Source organism: Lissotriton helveticus, chromosome 12, assembly GCF_964261635.1.
Source record: "Lissotriton helveticus chromosome 12, aLisHel1.1, whole genome shotgun sequence".
Classification (NCBI taxonomy): Eukaryota; Metazoa; Chordata; class Amphibia; order Caudata; family Salamandridae; genus Lissotriton; species Lissotriton helveticus.
In genome coordinates, this window is record NC_136073.1 from 852,587,293 (window position 1) to 852,607,009 (window position 19,717).

Sequence of the window (19,717 nt, forward strand, 5' to 3'; positions counted from 1 at the left end):
CAGATTTATCCTCAGCTGCAACAGGGGGACTGACTTTGCGCCATAGACCTACAGGATGCATACTTCCATGTGCCGATTGCACACAAACACAGGAAGTTCCTGCGATTTCAAGTCGGCGCCAATCACTATCAGTACACGGGACTTCCGTTCGGGCTGAAGTCTGCTCCCAGGACGTTTTCGAAGTGCATGGCAGTGGTAGTGGCACACCTGAGGAAGAACAGGGTGTTTGTCTACCCGTACCTGGCGATTGGTTGATCAAGGCCTTCTCCTTCTCGGAAGCTCAAGCACACTTCCAGAAGACGTGTGTTCTCTTGAACAAGCTGGGGTTGCACATCAACATGTCCAAGTCTGTCCCGACTCCGGTCCAGTGCATCCAGTACTTGGGGGCCTCCATCAATACGCTGTCAGCAAGCGTGTCTCCTTCGGAAGAGCGACGTTTATCACTACTTCGGAAGGCTCAGGCTCTCCTGTCCACTCCATCTACGACGGTGCGGACGGTGTCTTCCCTACTGGGATCGATGGCCTCTTGTATCTTCCTGACGCCACATGCGCGGCTGCACATGAGACCGCTGCAGGAGTGCTTGGAAGATCAGTGGGACCAGAGGAGAGGATCTTGGGACGACAAAATACGACTGTCTCTACATGCTCTTCAGTCCCTGAAGTGGTGGTGTTCAGCGGAGAATCTCCTCAGAGGGGTTCCCTTCCACAAGGACATTCCCACACAGACTATCGTGACGGATGCTTCTCTCTAGGGCTCGGGAGCGTACTCTGGAGACCTCCAGATTCAAGGGACCTCGTCCCCGACGGAGTCCACGTACCACATCAATTTCCTGGAACTCGGAGCTGTTCACTTGGCACTGAAGGCCTTTCATCCGTCCTTTCAGACCAACTCTCTGCTTGTACAGACGGACAACACGACTACGATGTATTACCACAACAAGCAGGGGGGCTCAAGATCCCGCACTCTGTCGCAGGAGGCGCAGGCGATCTGGCACTGGCTTCTGGCCAGAGGACTGTCGATAACGGCCACCCATCTGCCAGGTGTGCAGAATGTTCAGGCAGACGAACTGAGCAGACTGATTCAGGAAAACCACGAATGGGTCATAAACGACGAAGTACTAGGAGAAGTCTTCGCAAGGTGGGGAACTCCAGACGTAGATCTGTTCGCCACCGCCGAAAACAGCAAATGCCGAGGCTTCGCCTCCAGGTACTACCAGCCGGGGACGCTGGGGAACGCGCTATGGATCAACTGGTTGAACAGCTTTCTGTACGCTTTTCCACCCATTCCCCTGATTCCGGCGGTTCTCATCAAGCTGTCCCAATCGAGGGCGAGGATGATTCTGATTGCCCCGGAATGGCCCAGACAGTGGTGGTTCACAGACCTGCTTCACTGGTCCCTCCTTCCTCACATGAAGCTGCCGTGCAGGCCGGACCGTCTCACGAAGTTCGGGGGGGAGGATGGTGCACCCCAACCTCTCGTCTTTGAGTTTGGCGGCATGGCTCCTGAAATAGTGCAATATGGCCATCTGAATCTCCCAGAGGATTGTATGGACATACTGAAGGAGGCTAAGCGACCTTCCACTAGGACTTCTTATGCTTACAAGTGGAAGAGGTTTTGCATCTGGTGCAAGTCTAAGAACTATGACCCTACGACATGCAAGGAGGATGTCATCCTTCCATATCTGCTACATCTGGCGCAGTCTGGCCTTAATGTCCATTCCATTAAGGTTCATCTGGCTGCTTTGACTGCCTACAGGAAATGCCCTTCACAGACTTCTTTTTTCCAGATTCCTGTGATTAAAGACTTTCTTGAAGGCTTGAAGAAAGTGTTCCCTCCTGTCAGGCTTCCTTCGCCTTCGTGGGACTTGAATGTGGTGCTGTCCAGGTTGATGAAGGAGCCTTTTGAACCTATTCATAAGGCTTCGTTGCAGCACCTGTCCTGGAAGGCAGCGTTCCTCGTGGCCCTTACATCGGCCCGCAGGGTGAGTGAAATTCAGGCGTTGTGTTGCCAAGAACCTTATACTGTATTTCATGCTGCTAAGGTTGTTATGCGTACTCACCCTAGGTTTCTTCCCAAGGTTGTTTCTGATTTTCATATCAACCAGACTATAACTTTACCTACGTTCTTTCAGAATCCTTCATCTCCAGCGGAAAGGTCTTTGCATTCCCTGGATGTTAGGAGGGTGCTGAAATTTTATCTGGATAAAACCAAAGATATTTGTAGGTCAGACCAATTGTTCATCAATTATGGATCAGTCAGGACGGGTCTTGCTACCTCTAAACAGTCCATCTCGAGGTGGACTGTGTCCTGCATACAATTGTGTTACTACAAAGCTAATAAGACCTTAGGGGGCAAACCTAAGGCTCATTCCACCAGGGGCAAAGCTGCCACGACAGCTATGCTTCGTAATGTTCCCATTGCAGAGATCTGCAAGGCGGCCACTTGGAAATTGGTCCATACCTTTGCTAAGCATTACTGCCTGGACGCTGATGCCAGGGCAGGCGCTCAGGTTGGGCAGGCTTCGCTGCGGAATCTGTTCGCACAATAGTGGCGTTATTTCTTCTTTTCTCCACTGCCGCTTGGTGTGGGGATGGGCTTGCCATTCTATTCACTAGATTATGACTATACACAGAGATCCCCTACTACAGAAGGAGTAGTTTCTGTCCTGTAACTCCAGTTCTGTAGTAGGGGTATCTCTGTTATAGTCATAAGCGTCCGCCCTCCTCCCCTGTGGAGAGAGATGTTCATGTACGGAATGCTACAGGTCTGGCGTGTTACGCCTTCAAAAAGAACTGAAAGTAACTGGGACCTGCAGTGCATTCTGGGATACTGTGAAGTTCTGGAAAGTTCTCTTAAAGGCACAGTATCCTTTTCTGAGCCACATAATGGCAGCCTATGGGGCTTGTCTGTCCAGGTCCTCCTCTCTATCATTCCAGAGGGTTTTTGCTGTTTAAGCAAGGGAAATCTGTACGGACTTTGCTGTTTTGTGGATTTGTTTTTTTTTGGTGGAATTTCTAGTTGAAGTACTGGACAGTGTAGCCTTTTTAGGCTGCATTATCTGTCTTTAAATTTTCTCTTAAGTGTCTGTGCATTTCTGCATTTTTCGACACTCTAAGAGATTATTTTTGATTGCTCCGGGGTCCACGCACATGGGCGGGACTATTCACTAGATTATGACTATAACAGAGATACCCCTACTACAGAACTGGAGTTACAGGACAGAAACTACTCCTTACTGCCCCCTCATACCGTCTGAAGTCAAAGCAGGCCAAGAAGGAAGGTCTTACTGCCCACCCAAAACTTCCAAAGTACAGAGCAGGCCAGGGATGAAGGTCTTACTGCCCTTGCATACCCTCCAAAGTGCACAGCAGGCCACAGATGAAGGTATTACCACCCATTCATAGCCCCAAAGTATAAAGGAGCCCAGGGATAAAGGTCTCACTGCCCCTTCACACCTTCCATGGTACTAACGAGTGATGTATTAAGGTCTTACTGCACCCTCATACCTTCCAAAGTCAAAGCCCACCAAGAAGGAAGGTCTTTCTGCCCACTCATAATTTCCAAAGTGCTGAGCAGGTAAAGGAAGAAGGCCTTACTGCACACTCGTACCTTCTAAAGTCAAAGTACCTCAAGGATGAAGGGCATAGTGCCCTCTCATACTTTCCAAAGCACAGAGCAGATGAAGGACAAAGATCTCCCCTCCCAGACCTTCCTAGGTACAGAGCAGGCCAAGGATGGAGGTCTTAGTGCCCACTCTCACCTTCCCATTGAGTTACAAACCATCTTCTTCTAAGGATAAAAGTGTTGCTGCTAGCTCAGATATCAACCAGCATTGTGCAGATTCCGTTGTCAACACACTGATCACTCGCTTGTGCATCTCTTTCATCTCAGTGTCTTCTGAGTGTTGCTTTTGCAGACTTTGTCTCTCAGACATATAACAATATTGGGAAACAAAAGTGACAGTCAACTAGAACCACAAGCCCATTCATTTCTCTGACTTTCAACACCCCTTCTCCTTGGTAGCCCCATGCCTCTTGCTTTGACCTACTCTAGCTGTTGTAAGCGCCTGAAGTTCCCTCAGTGTTTTTTATATATTCCAAGAATCCACCCTGGCTCTTGGGTCCGAAAGATACATTTTATGGAGTTCTTAGAACCATACTAGGGATGATGAGTATGAATTACAGAAAAATTATTTTGCATGGGGTTACTTTGTCCTCATTTCAAATGGGCTCTTTGTTTGACAGTACGAGGAGCGAATCCTGAAGAAGATCCGCAGAAAGATCCGGAATAAGCAGTCAGCGCAGGAAAGCCGCAAGAAGAAAAAGGAATATATCGACGGCTTGGAGAGTCGGTAAGTCCTTAGAGGTTCCCTCTGTGGGACCAGTGGTTGGACCGATCCTCTGCAGGGATAGCCTTAGTCTAACGCCTATCCGGGTCTTCCCCAACTCGTGTCCTTTCACAGACTGGGTTTGTTGTTTCCTGACACATAAACGTTGTCCTTTCTTATTAGGCATTTACTGTGGTTTTCTTTCAATGTAGACCCTTTGTTCACAGTGCATGCCTAATATACTTTAGAAAATGGCCACAGAGTGCTCTAATCTGTGATTGACATTACTACTACTTTTACCTCCACTACTATTATTAAAATGAGTACATTACTACTACTAAGGCTACTAGTGGTGCTAAATCCTCCATTGCTTATATTACTAATTATACTACTACTGCTGTTGCGGTCGTTACATCTTTTGCAGCTACTACCATTACTACTTCTCTGCTGGTGCATTGCTACTTCAATTCCAACTAGCGCTTCTTCCAGTGCTGCTGCTGTTGTTACGACTACTGCATGCCAGGTGCAAAAACCAACTCTTTATCTTGTGGTAGCAGTATTCTCCTGTCCGCTATCTTTGCCTTTTTGTGCATAGTATTTATAATGATGCTTGTCTTTTGCTAGCCGTGAATTTTTTGTGGACTAGCAGTGCCGTTTCCCCCCCCTTTTCTTATATGACTTGTTATAAAAAAATATAAGACAATGGTGAAGATGTATTTCTGTGGCGGCACATTGATCCTCCTCTGTCCTTCTTCAGGATGTCAGCCTGTTCATCGCAGAACCATGAGCTGCACAGAAAAGTGTTGCATTTGGAGAAGCAGAACACGTAAGATCCCTGGCTTATAATTGTATGAGGGGAAGCAAAGATGTGAGACACACGGCCTGTGTGTTAATACCACAGGCTGTGGTCTTCTCCTCTGAACAACAGTTGGAGGCTGCAGCATTGAGAAGAGTGTGTGAAGTTACAAAGGTTCTGTGCATGAGACTAGGTGAATGTTGTGAGTTGTTTTTAATGAATCAATAATAAAATCCTATAGCATTAGGTTTTACATTGAAATAAAACTTCTAGTTTTTGATTGAATGTTCTTCTTCCCTTTGATTCTTCAAAAGTTGACAAAACCACACAACTTTCACAAAGTACAGTGCTTGTAAATGTTCCAAAAAAGCTCACAGATGCAGTTAGATCTTGAATACCTGCATTCTGGGGATATTATATTATGCAGTATCATATCTACAGGGGCTAGGTCAGAGCATGACCTGGTCACCGTGTCCACCTTGGCACCCTTTCATTCTGCTTTTGTTGTTCAAACGTATAATGTGGTGGGGTTTTGTTAGTCCTTTACTTGAGAACAGAGTGTTGGGATGGGGTTAAAACTCCATAACACATAATTGGTTTGTCATATGGATTGTGTATGGTGGGGCAGCATGAGGTTGGGTTAAAATGCCTTGATACATGAGTGTGATATAAAGTTCCTGGGACAGTTAAGATCGGTAAGTGTGATACTTGGTTGACAATGCAGGAATGGGGTAGGTATCAAGCTGGGACTAAAATTCCCAGTTTGTGCCGGGTGAATGGGGATGGGGAGCCAGGTAAAGGTAGAAACACCTAGCTTGGATATTGAAGGAGGGTATTGGGAAAGGTAAAGATGGAATTGCAAGTCTCTGGTTTGTCTCACTTGTTGGATCCCCTTACAGATCTTTGATGGAGCAGCTGCGGAAGCTTCAGGCCCTCATTGGCTATTCCGCTAACAAAGTGGCTCAGACTAGCACGTGCATTGCGGTGAGTGTTCAGACTCTGCCTACCTTCTGACGTCTCTGCCTGCTTCTGCCCACCTTCTACTGTCTCTGTTTGCTTCTGGTCCATCTATAGGTTATTTCCCTGTCCCCCTCTCTCTGTGTCACTTCTGGATTCTTCCCAAAGCATTGCTCTCCCTTACCTGTGTTTCCATCTCTCTTATTCTGTTCCCTATGTCCCTCTTTCTTTCTCCCATAAAGTCTGATTTTTTGGAATTGCTCTATCGCTCTCTGTGCTGGTTGAGGGGATGAAACCCTACTCGAGAATCATCCGCAATCCTTGTCAGGGTGAAGTCTCAAGCAAACCCCAAGTTAACCTGCGCTCAACCCTATAGTAACTTGGCACAGAGCAGTCAGGCTTCACTTAGAGGCAATGTGTAAATTATTTATGCAGCACTTCAAACAGCAAGAAAATAAAAACACAACACAAGAAAAATTCCACTCCGATTTAGAAAAAAGAATTGTAAAATTAAATAAATACTTAAAAACCCAAAAAACAAAAATCCAATCCGTAAAATCGAAGATGTGCCATTTTAAAGATGTAGGCTTATTAAATGTAATAAGGTAACTCCACTGTTATCCTATGGGGGAGGTAGGCCTTGCAGCAGTGAAAAACGAATTAAGGAGTGTTTAACTACTAGGACATGCAAAACTTAAACGTATATGTCCTACCTTTTAAATACACTGCACCCTGCCCTCTGGGCTGTTCAGGGCCTTCCTCAGGGGTGACCACATAGGGGAACATCCTTTACCACGCAACTTTTACAACGCAGTACCTTTACCACGCAGGTATTACAACCCAAGTCATTACAACGACTTGCGCTAGGGGGTGCTGTAGGATAGGGAATAGTTTAATTTACTATCCAAAACCTTCCCTACTATCCCCGGGGACTGGAGTTGGAATAGTAAATTAAACTATTCCACTATCCAGCACCCCCCAACGCAAGTCGCTGTAACGACTTGCGTAGTAAAACCTGCGTGGTAAAGGCATGCGTGGTAAAAGCATGCGTTGTAACAACATACATCCGACACATATGTATTAAATAGGAAAGCTTGGACCTGCCAAAAGGTTTAATTTGCCAGGTCGAAATGGCAGTTTAAAACTGCTCACACAGGCTGCAATGGCAGGCCTGAGATGTGTTTAGAAGGGCTACTTAAGTGGGTGGCACAATCAGTGCTGCAGGCCCACTAGTTGCATTTAATTTGCAGGCACATGTGGTACCACTCTACTAGGGACTTACCAGTAAATTAAGTGTGCCAATTGGGTATAAGCCAATTCCACCCCATGTTTTGAGGAGGGAGCACAAGCACTTTAGTACTACTTAGTAGTGGTATAGTGTGCAAAACTAATTTAGCAAAAAGTGAAGGGTAAAGGCAAAAACGTTGGAGATGATCTTGCACATATATATATATATATATATATATATATATATATATATATATATATATATATATATATATATATATATATTCCTTAACATTATTTTGTTACTAATTGACTCTAATAACTTATTTTAGTAAAGTAGCTACGCCATTTTCAAATTACGGTTGACTAGTGATGACACTCCTAGACTGGAATAAGAAACTTGGAGACATGTTTTTATACATATATTTCAAGATTCTTCGTATTATACACACGCACAAACACAATCTTTCTCTGTCTTTTTCTCTTCCTTTCCACTCTCTAACTCTGCTTTGCACCCTCTCCCGTCCATTCCTACAGCTTCTCAGTTTACCCACTCTCTATTTTTGTCTCGGTCTGTCCATCGGTTCACTTTCTCTCTTCATCTTTCTGTGTGCTTGTTTTTGTCTGTCTCTCTTTCTTGCTATCTCTTATCTATTTTACTCTCACTATCATCTCTCTAACCAACACCCTCTATTTTTGCTTTCATCTTTCTCTCACTGTTCTTCCTCCCTCTGCCTCTTTCTTTATGTCTCTCTTCCCTAATCCCTCACTTCATCTCTTGCGCCTTCTCTCTCTTATTCTCACAATCTCTCACCTTCACTCTCTCAAGGGCTCTCTAAACACCCCTTTTCTCTATTTTCTTTGTCCCTCTTTCTCTCTCACCCTCCCAAACATGCACATTCTCTCTTAAGCCCCCCTTCCATCAATGTATTCCTTACCTTTTCTCTATGCCCTTCCCCTGCCCTTCTATATCTCTTTAGCTCCCTCTTTGACTGATTCCACCTCTCCAACTCACTCCCACTCCCTCCCTCTCCATTCTCTCTTTCTCACCCTATTGTTCAATCACTTTCTCTCTTTCTATGTTTCATCCTCTCTCTTTCAGTGTTTTATTGTTCATCATACGATTGATTTTGGTTTTAGGTGTTGCTTCTCTCCTTCGGTTTGATCATATTTCCCACCATCAGCCCTTTCGCTAAGAGTAAAGCTGCCGGGGATGGCGACTTTCTGCCAGTGAGAGGTAAGTCTGTCCTTGTTAGCACAGTAGACTCACTGGCGGGTGGACAGGCTTAGTTATAAGATTGGGAAGTCTCCAGAGACAAATCCGTGTATTTAGTATCAAGTATTTCATTGCTCCCTCTTAAGAAGAGCCTCTTGTTTTTGGTCTGTGTTAAAACGTTTCTCATTGGTCACTTACTGGTGCCAAGCCTCCTAATGGACAGCCTGTTCAACCCATTGGCTGCAGAGATAAGAGTCCTATTTTTATCAGTGCCTCTTTGATTGATTGGTTCTTTTGTCAAGTCTTTGATTGCTCTGTAGAATAAAGTCTGTCATTGGTCACTGATCGATTAATTTCTATGTAAATGCAATTGTTCAGCAATCATTCATTCGTGGGCGTTCTCTGAATGGGTTATTCGTCACTTTGGTATTTTGTGTGTTTGCGCAATCAGGTTGAAAATGAACAGAGGCATAATTGTACCTAATTCTTAGAGCCCCAAACAACTGCCCATCATATTGAGTGAGTCGGGTACCGCTTATGAACTATTTTATTTACAAATTGCTCCAAATGGTTCAATTCAAGGTGTATTTTTAATAATGCTATCAAAAAGCTCTATATTATTTGGACAGGATGGCAGTATTGGTCTGTATTGGCAAAAACACTTATGAGCCTTACAGAGGCAATTAGGAGCCCATTGAAAACATGTTGTTATCATCAAGAACACTGGAAAAGAAATGAGACACTTATTGTGTTAGCAAAATAGTAGAAACTGTGCCACCCATCAATTGTGTGTAACAGTAATTGTAACTATTATGCTAGGGAAGGGTTACTCCAGAAAACATTTAAGGCATATTTCATTGATGTCCCCCTGTTTTATTAGGAAACAAATTCAGATCTAGAGCACGGATATCTGAAACCCGTTTGCAGGTCACTAGACAGAGCAGCATAGTCAGTTTTGCAGAAAGCTGCTTCCATGACAGATACTTATTGGAGGACCAAGAATCCCAAAACAGATGACACATCCCATAACTCTGAATATTTGGGACAAGGGGGTTTGGCCAACCGTATACCTCTGAGCAGTTTGCATATCAAAGGATGCTACCGGTTTGCCATCCACTAACACGTGACCAGCTGAGATGGTAGACCAAAAGTTATTCACCGTTCTATAGGCAAGGCCGGAATATGCAATGGAAGCAAGAAAGTTTACAATAAAGTAGACATCTGCTGTAGTGGGATCCACTTCCCGTTGAGCACACCAACAACACTATCATTTCCAAGCTGAAGAATATCGTTTGTGTGTGTTGGATGACCAAGCCTCGCTGATAAATATGTTAGCGTCTCACGAAAGGCCTGGGATCTTCCATCTGTCCCTGAAACCCAACATGCCACCAGAAGGAGTTGCCCTGATTCTATCAAAGGATGAGGGGATTTCCGAGGGTCCAGCTACAGATTCCACCACTGTGGAAGGAGGAGCGGCACTGCACAAAGCATCTCCAGACGCACTGGGAACCATGCCTGTGCTCTCCATAGTAGAGTGATCAGAATCAATTCGGACTTTTAATGTTTGGTTCGTGCCAGAACCCTGGGAATCATCACAAACAGCTGGAAGGCATAACATAGAGCCGACGGCCAGTCCTGAAGAAACACATCCATGGCCAGAGCCTCCAGATCCGGACGCCAGCTGTAAAATGCTGGAACTTGCCTGTTGAGGCGTGAAGCAAACAGGTCTATCTGGCAGGGTCCCCAAAGGCGATTGAGCGACTGGAAAACCCGTGGATGGAGTCTCCAATCGCTGAAATCCCTTTGGTGTCGAGAGTGCCAGTCGGCAATCTCATTGTTGCAGCCTGGAAGATATTCCGCTACCAGTGATATCTTGTTCTGAAGGCAAAAGTGCCAAAAATCCTTGGTAATTTCCGCTAGAATCCTGGACTTTGCCCCCCCCCCCCCAACTGGATCACATAGCGTACTGCTGACACATTGTCCATGCGAAGCAGAATGCAACAGTTTGTCTTGCGGGAGGAGAGACAGCGAATGGCAAAGGAGCCCGCCAGAAGTTCCAAGCAATAGATGTGTAAACTCAATTCCTCCTGTGACCAACGGCCACCTGTGGATACCTGACCACAGCGGACTCCCAAACACCACCAACTGGCATTGGATTCTGTCACTACTTCCGGAGTAGATCTGAAGAAGGTTTGACCATTCCAGGACTCCATGTGGTCCAGCCACCACAACATTTCCAAACCGCCTCCTCTGAAAGAGGAATCTGATCTAAGTAACCGAGGCCTTTCTGGAGATGTCGAATCTTGAGCCATTGGAGCTCCCGATAGTGAAGGGGGTTGATCAGAAAACCCAGGAACTCGATCGATTGAGATGGAACTAAGACCGATTTCTGTGGATTCACACGAAAACCAAGACACTGCAAAATATCTATTGTCCATTCTAGATGGCTCATCACAAGAAGAGGACAACGAGCCATGATGAGAATGTCGTCCAAGTAAATAATCAGACGAACACCCCGTGCTCTCAATGATTCTACTACAGGCCTCAGAAGTTTCGCGAAGCACCAAGGTGCTGACAAGAGGCCGAAGGGAAGGACCTTGGACTCGTACCAAACTCCCTGCAATTGAAACGGGAGAAAGCATCGAATAGGTTCGTGAATAGTCACAGACAGATACGCATATTTTAGGTCCGGATGGACCATCCAGTCCCCTTCATGAAGGAGGTCGCGTAGAAGATGAATCCCCTTCATCTTGAAGTGCCGATATACTATCCATCCATTGAAATCCTTTAGATTTAAAACTAGCCTGGATCAACCCCCCTTCGTCTGTACTAGGAAGATGCTGCTGATGAAGCCTCGGGGTGACGAGTCGAGAGCACTATGGCCCCTTTCTGAAGGAGAGAGTCTGTTTAGTTGGAAATGAAGATCTGATCTTGATGGGAAAAATACATTGGATGTGGAAACAAAACCTGATTGGGGGAATTGTAAAACTGGATCTTGTACCCCTGCACTGTGTCCAAGATCCATGCATCTTGCGAGATCTTTTGGCAATTGTGGAGGAAAAACTGTATCCTGCATCCCAACATCACTTCCTAATACGGAATCAATCTCACATGAAGTTGCGGCATCCTGTTGTCCTCCCTGGTTACCGCCATATCTGCCTTTCCTGAACCTGTTCTTGGCTCAACGGGTTGGACCGAAGGAGGAGGAATTGTTATAAATGGACTCCTGGTATCTTCCACGTTGCGATTGGAATTGGTCACGCGGGGCGCCTTGATGGAACCCACAACCGAACGATCGCCCACGATATTGTCCGTCCCTGCCAAAAAACTGTGCGGAAAGCTCTTTTGAGAGACCCCTGCGCCTTGTCAAGGCCACTAAAGGTGGTGACAAACTTGGTCAGCTCCTTAAGAAAAGGTTGACCGAAGAGGAGACCCTGAGCCAAAGGACCAGACTCAGAAGATGAAAGCTCTGCCAACTCAGGGTCGAGCTTCAGAAGAATGGAACTACGGCGCTCACTAGACATAGCGCAATACGCGTTCCCTAACTGACAGATGGTCCTTTGCACTGATCCAATCAGTTCTTCTGGGTCAATCGCCATCGAAGATTCCTTGGCACGAAAACCCAGCTCCAGAATCTTTCTGAGGGGACCCGTTAAATCTATGAGTTTAACCTGACAAGACCTCCATGCTCTATCTATACCCTTTTTAGGGTCTTTAGAATATATTTTAAGATAGGTGAGCATGAAGGGATCCACCTCCGGCGTTTCTGCCACCTTATCCGCCAAGTCTGGACAAGGACATTCCGAACGAAGACTTGCTCTAACATACATATCAAATCCCTACCTAATGTGGGATTGAACATAGAGAGCGACCTCAGGAGGCGGAAGCTAAGCGGAGGAATTAGGGTGAACTATTTCCGTTGGTTCAAAGGTGAGTAATTTAGGGTGAGGTGGCGCGTCTACATAACGCTCTTTTCTCCTTTTCTTAGTAGGCCTAGGGGACTCTTCCTGCTCAGAATCCGGGTCTGAGGAAGTACCTTATCTTCTCCTTGAGTTGACTCTGAAATAGTCGCTTTCTTAGAAGACATACCATAGTTTTTAGCCATGGCTGTGGTCAGCCTGACAAAATCGGCCGCATGGGGATTCTTAGACCCCCTTCCCACTGGCTGAGGGACGACTGCCAGAACCGGGAAGCCAGCTCTGCTGAAAGGAGTAAGAATAAAGGTGACACTTGAGTGGCTCAATGGCCATGACCAGAGCCTTATTAATGGAGTGTTGTACTCCAGCATCCAAAGCTTCAACAAACTCTTGTTCCATGGACCCCGAGGGTTCTTCATCGACGTAGTCCTCCTCAAAATAAAAGTCAGACATATTGTCACGCTACAGTGACACACAATTTCCCCAGGAGGACTGCCCGTAACACACATGAAGGGCTAAATTGCGCAGACAAAGACTGCTAATACTTGCAACAGCAAAGAAATAAGGGGGAGTGGATAAAGCCCCAGGCAAGCCAACACACAGAAGAAGAAACAGAGAGAAAGAAACTGTGTGTAAATTGAATAAAATGTGGACGGAGGACTTGCCAAAATCCACTCTAGGCAACGCCTGTGCAACAAATTATCAGCCCCAATCTACCAAAATAAACAGGTCTTCGCTGGGAGCCTGGCACGGGCAAATATGGGAAATAGAGCAATTCAAGCGCTGCTTCCGTGCTCGTTTAAACCCGTGATTCCGTATGCATGACAAAAACGAGTTAAATGGCCACCACGCATGCGCGGAACGGGCGCCCATAGAACCAGAAAAAAGACTATGCATCCAGCAGGACGCGCGTCTCCACTCCCACAATCTCCCGCTCCACAAGGACAAGACGTGGGCACAGCAAGAGCCCGGTCCGGGAGGAGAATGCTCCTGAAGACAACTGCTTAAGAAGCAAAGATGAAATCAACTGCGTCTCGCGGTAAAACTCACTCGCTCTAAATAGAAGGTAACTGTGAAAGCGAAACGGAATCACTACACAGCGTCAATTACAAATGCCATAACTTGCAACAATGTAACAATGAATTATACAACAGTGGCTACAAAGTAGTAAGGAAAACGGAGCACGAGTACCAAAACATGCTATACATGAACAATCAAAGTTTTAACAATGTAATAAAGCCATGGAATATTGAAACTGATAGGCACTTAACTGGCTGTGGAGCAGCAAAGAAAGAGGATGTTGTATTTTCATCTGCAGCTTATATATTGGTTACTCTCTATGGTCTACCATGTGATACCCTGTGTGTTCATGGGTATTATAGTATTTGTTTTTTCTGTAATGCTATTGGCTGCTGAGACATTTTCCAGTAAAGAAATGAGAAGTGTAATCGGAGCCTCCAGTCCTGACATACAATTATTTGTGCAAAACTCGCCTCTGATTCTTTTGTTTCAAAAAGGCTTGTTAAAACTAGGAACAGAGGAATATGACAAACATTTCACTGTAATAGTAGAGAATATCATATAACAATAAAGCTTGAAAAACAAGTTAAACAATAATAAAGAGATACTACTAACGGATATTGAATAAATGCATAAAAAGCCCACTTAAAAAAAAAAAAAAATTTAAATGTTAAGTGTGGAAAAGGAAACGGGGAGGAGAGAGAGGGAAAAATAAAGGGGGAAACCCAGGATTCAGTGCTATACTAGTTAAGTGATCAACCAAAAATGTAAATAGATACATTCAAAGCAATTACAATATGAAACTGAATGTTAAAGGGAAACAATGGCCTGGGGTAGACAGCATGTTCAGGGTGTTTTTAATGTCTGTGAAAAAATGCCATCCGTTATAAAATTTTCTTACTTCTGTTATTTAAAAAGGTGGTAAGAGGTACCAAACATAATTGATTGTTATTCTTATTACTGGTAAAGGACATAAAAGCCCTATCCAATCTATGATGAGAACAATTACAATACCTCAAGTTTTGAATGATTTGAAAGTGATCTGTTGAAAAGAAACGGCAAGTAATAAATGGAACAATTTGTTTTTGGATAAAATAGAATCATCATCAGCACCACTCAAGCTACCAAGAAAAGATATAGAATTTTAAAGAGATAGTAAGAATGACATTTTTTAATTAATTTGATGCCAAAAGAAAAGAGTGGCAGGGCACCAAAACACATCACCAAATCACAGGACCAGCATTCACCGGTGTTTTCTTGAGAGAATGTAATCAGACTAGAAGTGGTAATAAATAACCGGTATATCTCTGTTATTTTTAAACATGACATTTCCACCTCAATTTGCTATATTAATCTTTTGGAAATACTTTGCACAGCTCCAAAGTACACTACTTGAGTGAGTTTTACTTGCTGATTCGAGTTTTTAATTATTTTTAAAAAAAAACATTTTTTTCTAATTCTTCCATTTTTTCTACTTGTTTCATGATAAACATACCGGCCACATCGATATAATACTGGCCATGCGGGAACCCCAGCTGTGTGAGGAGCCCTCTGGAGTATAATGTGGGTTTTGCACTAGCGCTCATCTAGCCTAGTGTGGCCTAGGCTGGGATTTCTGGATTCAGATTGAGCATATGTGTAGACCTAAAGGTCTTGGATGAAGATCACTAACGATGGCGCTATAGATTTAACACCCTTTTCTCTTCTGCTGTAGTATTCTCCAGGTCACTCAATGACGACACCGCTTCTCGGATCTTCCATGCCCCGGAAGTGGAAACAGATGAGGTCCAGAAGGAAGCACAGATGCAGCGGTGGACAGAATACGCTGGAGAAACCTGGCATAGCAGTCTAGAGGGGGTCCGCAAGTACTTCTCTAGCCGCCCGCTGTCCAGCGAAGACGAGGCAGACCAGACTCACATCAACGTGACTCAGGCAGTCCTGGGTTCCAAAGGACACCCCGACCTGGAAGGGCTCAGCCACGATGACCCCATCGCTGGCCGCACGGTGGCCCCTGTGACATGGAAGGACCCCAGCAAGCTAGTACTGGAGTCCTCGGATGAACAGTGACTTGAGGGGACACATTTTCCTGCTGTGTGAGAGACTGTGTGAGGACATGTTTGCTGCAGCTCTGTGTGTGACCTGTGAGCCCTGCCCCACCGGCAGTCAAAATCCAGAGGGTCCATGCCTTGCTTCTTGTAGTAGCTGGGCACTCCCCTGCTCATACCTAAAGTGGGAGGCAGCTTTGCCTTCCATGGCACAAGGTTAACAGACGAGCATGGCTGGCACCAGGTGCCACATGCAATGAATGCCCACTGATGCTTGAGTGCCCCCCATGTGTGAACTTTGAAAGGGATTCTGTGAGAGAGCAAGGGTAGATATTATATAGGGTATTTTAGAGTGAGGAAACATATAACAGAAAGGCCACAAGATAGTGTTTTTCAGCATTTTGTCAAAGTATGAAAATTGAAACTGTAATTAAAGAGTAGAGGGAAAGCAATCCCCATAACCAGTGGCCAAGGATGGCGTTTTGGGGAGGGCCCAAACCGGTTTGGGGATGAGATTGGATGAACCACTTTGTTTGTGGGGGTGATGTATAATTTCAGGAGTAACCATCCGTGTGGCCTCGAATGCCATTAAACGTTATTACCTAGTGAACGGGCAGCCTAAGGCAGCTTGCGGAGGGAATCTAAGCCTGCGGCCTCCAACGGGAGCAGGTGGGATAAGGAAAGGTCTGGTGTTCTGTAGATGAGACATTTTAAATACTTGGCTGCGTCTACTAGTGCGCATCAACCCCGAGCCCGCCCCCTATTGGCCGATCCAGCACTCTCCAGGCCATCACACGCAGAGAGGGCTTGTGCAGAAAGGCGGAAACGATGAGAACTGACAGAACCTCCCTAGGTGAGGACGACGGAACATCCAGGACTGGCAGTCGCGGAGCTCAGGTCTGCCAGGAATCCACTGGCGCAACCGGTGAAGGTGGTTGTAATTGGAGGGCGCGGTAGTCATTTTGGGGACTGGGACTAGTATGTCGTCATCAGACTTTTAGCCACAGCAAGAGAGAGAGACTGGGAGAAAAAATGGAAAAAGAAGGAACAAGAAAAAGATAGGAAAAGTGTGACAAAGGGAGAAAGGAAGACCCTGCTCAAATTAATCTATCTTAGCCGCATTCCAGTCCACTGTTTTTGCTCACTGTGTCATTCCAGACTAGAATCTCCGTCATGCAAATCAGGCTTGGGCCTGCTCCAATAGGAACTGTCCAGCTCAAACTGCCAGGCCAGGCGCCATCTGGATGGCAAAACAAGCAACTGCAGGACAATACCAGCCCATTTGGCCCTTGTCAGTGGGATGCACCTTGATTTGTATGGCACAGCAGCACAGGACCCAGGTCTTGGCATTTAAGCAGTAGCAGAGCAACTAATAGCACACAGGAGAGCATGAGCTACTGAGAGGGCGCAGGAGTGATTGGCCACCAACAGAGAAGGCATCTAGGCACACACAATACTCATTTCTGCCACCAGGTGGCAGCACTGTGCAAACAGCAGCTGGGCAACTGATTTAAAGCAGACAGGCAGTGGGGCATATCTTGTATAATACTGATGACATGTTTTGCCAAGTTCATCCGTCTTTTGAGTAGTATGTATTTTGAAGTTCTCATCTGTTTATAAGCTTTTTATGTTGGTTTCTCAGATAACATCGCAATCGTAGACTCTTCTAGGCACTGTGCACTGGCGTAACGAGACTTGAGGGCTCCCCCTGCAAGGCACATGGAGGGCTCCCCTCCAGACTCAACTAGGAGCTCTCTGGCCAGAGTACTGTGCTTCGTGGGCCCCAGGAGCTTGCCCCCCACCTACCGCACTGCGGGGCTGCGGTTGCCGATGTTACGCCACTGGCCGCTGCGTTAATCCATAGCTGGAGACGGTGATATTCACAGTGTATAGAGTGGAGAAGGAGATGAGGCTACACCTATGATGTCATCAGGAAAACATCTTTAGAATGGCAAACTTACGTGGAGCAAGAAAAATACAAATAAAGCAAATTGTACTTTTATCTAATTCAAGTAAAACTTGGCAATAAGGGTCATCCTAAGATAAAATGCAGCTCGTCAACTTTTTTTCAGTTCTGTCAGATCCCTTAAAATGTGCTAGAATGCTTATCTGCTGATCTGCAAAGGTATTCTGAGCCCCAGGTAAAACGACAACTAGCAACAAGTCCAATTTCGAGTCCATTTGTTTCAATCGGAGGCCCTCTTGTGGCCGCTTGTTAAAGTGTGATAAGACAGCAACCTAGAGTGGCCTTAATGTAGCATTGTTCTTGTTATTTTAAAAAACAAACACATTTGTGATACGAATAACCGAACACCCCATTCTCACATCCAATTACAATGAGATCCCAGGGGCAGTGTGCCCATATGTCTGCCTCTTGGCGCTCCACCCACTTCGTTTTATCCTTTACTGTGCCGCTGTATGAATTCTGCAGAGTGTAGTAGAGTCAAGTCAAGTCAAAAACAAAGTTTATTCAGACCATTGATCTATAAACCACAGTTCATCATATAAAATCTACATCTCACAAATTCATATTCTTAGCAATTAAAAGTCATATTGTCCTAAAAACTACATTTATACAATTTAAATTCAGGAATTCATTTGGATTATTGAGCTACTAGATACTTTTAAACCTCCAGCCTTCCAGAGTGTAGTAGAGGTTTGCTCATACATCAGCATCTGGATGGAATAGTTTTATGATTAATAAAAGAAGTTCTTCCTTAATCCGGTACCTCTATATGTCGTGTAGGCGCTTAATTCCCGGGTGGCGTCGGTTTCTTAGTTCTGGTGCCAGGGGGGTCAGTGCAGTTCCCTACCTTAATTCTTCGGTCTATATTCCTGCTTGCTCTAAACATCTTTGGTACAGTGGTTGTCTGTGTTTGGTGTTGTATCACAGAAACCACATGGTTAGAGGACCTGAGTGCACATGCCCCTTGAGGCCTGATGAAATCACAGGAAGTGACATCATGTCACCTTTGGCCTCAAGGATGGGCTCTTGTGTGTTTACAGAACACTTAAAACTGGAGCTAGCAGCATGGTAATATGGAGTGATTGATAACAGACACAAACAACAAGCTAGAAAAACTACCAAAAGTAAAAGTTATGTTTTACTTCTAAAAGATGTGTGTTGAGACTGATTAAAACACAGGGTTTGCCTATCAGCCAGAGGATTTGCAAGCTGCCAGGTAAGGGTCCCCCCTGCTACCCCTGGCTCTCCCAAACAAGGCTCTAGGTTGAGGCATATTTAGAAATGTCATTATGCCAGTGTTGACAGGAGTGAGATTTGAGGGCTTCCGGCCAACATTGAATGTTTTAACATAAAAGTAATGATTGCTTTGTGTGAAATGCATTTAAAGCAGAGGTGTACAAAGTAGGTCCAGGTGGGCCCCAGCCATGCCAGATTTTCTGGACGACCATTTAAGATGTATGTGCAGAATGGAGGCAAATGGAACTCATTTCCAAGGGCAGTGATTACCCTCGGAGTCTGGCATGGAGACTTGAGGTGCCTGCATGGTATTTCTAATCGGCCTGCGTTTCCCTGTCCGCGTCTATACCTGTGAAACAACCTCCTGCTCTTACTTGCATAGGGACCCATATTCACCTCCCCTGTTTTATACATTGTGCTCAAACTGTATGAATGACTATGCACTTTGCACACTTATTTTTATTTGTATTTCTCTGTCTGTGAGTTGTTAATGTGAAATAAAGAAGTTTGTAGTTGAAAGCATTGTAATTTAATTTGAAATGGAATGAGGGCGAAAGCCCGGTAGATGGGGTCTGAAAACTAAAGCACACGTTTAGGACTGCTTTACCTATGCAACGGTGGAGGAACCAATTCTGCATCTGGGCAGTGTGGACTAATTTGAATGGAATGCAAATATGAATTTCTGGGTAATATGATACTGGTGAAAGCAATTTATACAACATGTTCTCTAGCTTTGTTGTCTAATTATCACAACGTTCTAAGATACATAGTTATTCCTATAAAACAGATTGATAGAAAATTAAAGTGGTTTATTTTATTGCATGGATATTAAAAAAAAATTGCGATCAGTTAGTGTTTTTAGGTCTGTTAGCCGGGGGATTTTATATATATATATATATATATATATCACCGCAATTCAGGAATTTGTGTGTTCATTTTATTAGGGCATAATAATGCAGAACAGATACCAAAGCGTTTCGACCTCCTAGGCCTCGGTCAGGCTGATCAA

The 19,717-nt window shown here is 45.0% G+C and overlaps 1 protein-coding gene across 6 annotated transcripts in view; it reads left to right on the forward strand.

The window, feature by feature from the left end:
- CREB3L3 (cAMP responsive element binding protein 3 like 3) overlaps nucleotides 1-19,227 on the forward strand; it is a 448,824-nt gene extending 429,597 nt beyond the window's left edge. For all 6 annotated transcript variants that reach the window (XM_078669267.1, XM_078669266.1, XM_078669265.1 and 3 more), the window contains 5 exons: nucleotides 4,246-4,352; nucleotides 5,086-5,154; nucleotides 6,024-6,108; nucleotides 8,449-8,545; nucleotides 15,176-19,227. In XM_078669267.1, coding sequence (XP_078525393.1) covers nucleotides 4,246-4,352; nucleotides 5,086-5,154; nucleotides 6,024-6,108; nucleotides 8,449-8,545; nucleotides 15,176-15,528 — 711 coding nt within the window. In that variant the 3' untranslated portion in view covers nucleotides 15,529-19,227. The remainder of the gene's footprint in view (nucleotides 1-4,245; nucleotides 4,353-5,085; nucleotides 5,155-6,023; nucleotides 6,109-8,448; nucleotides 8,546-15,175) is intronic.
- Nucleotides 19,228-19,717: the final 490 nt, after the last annotated feature.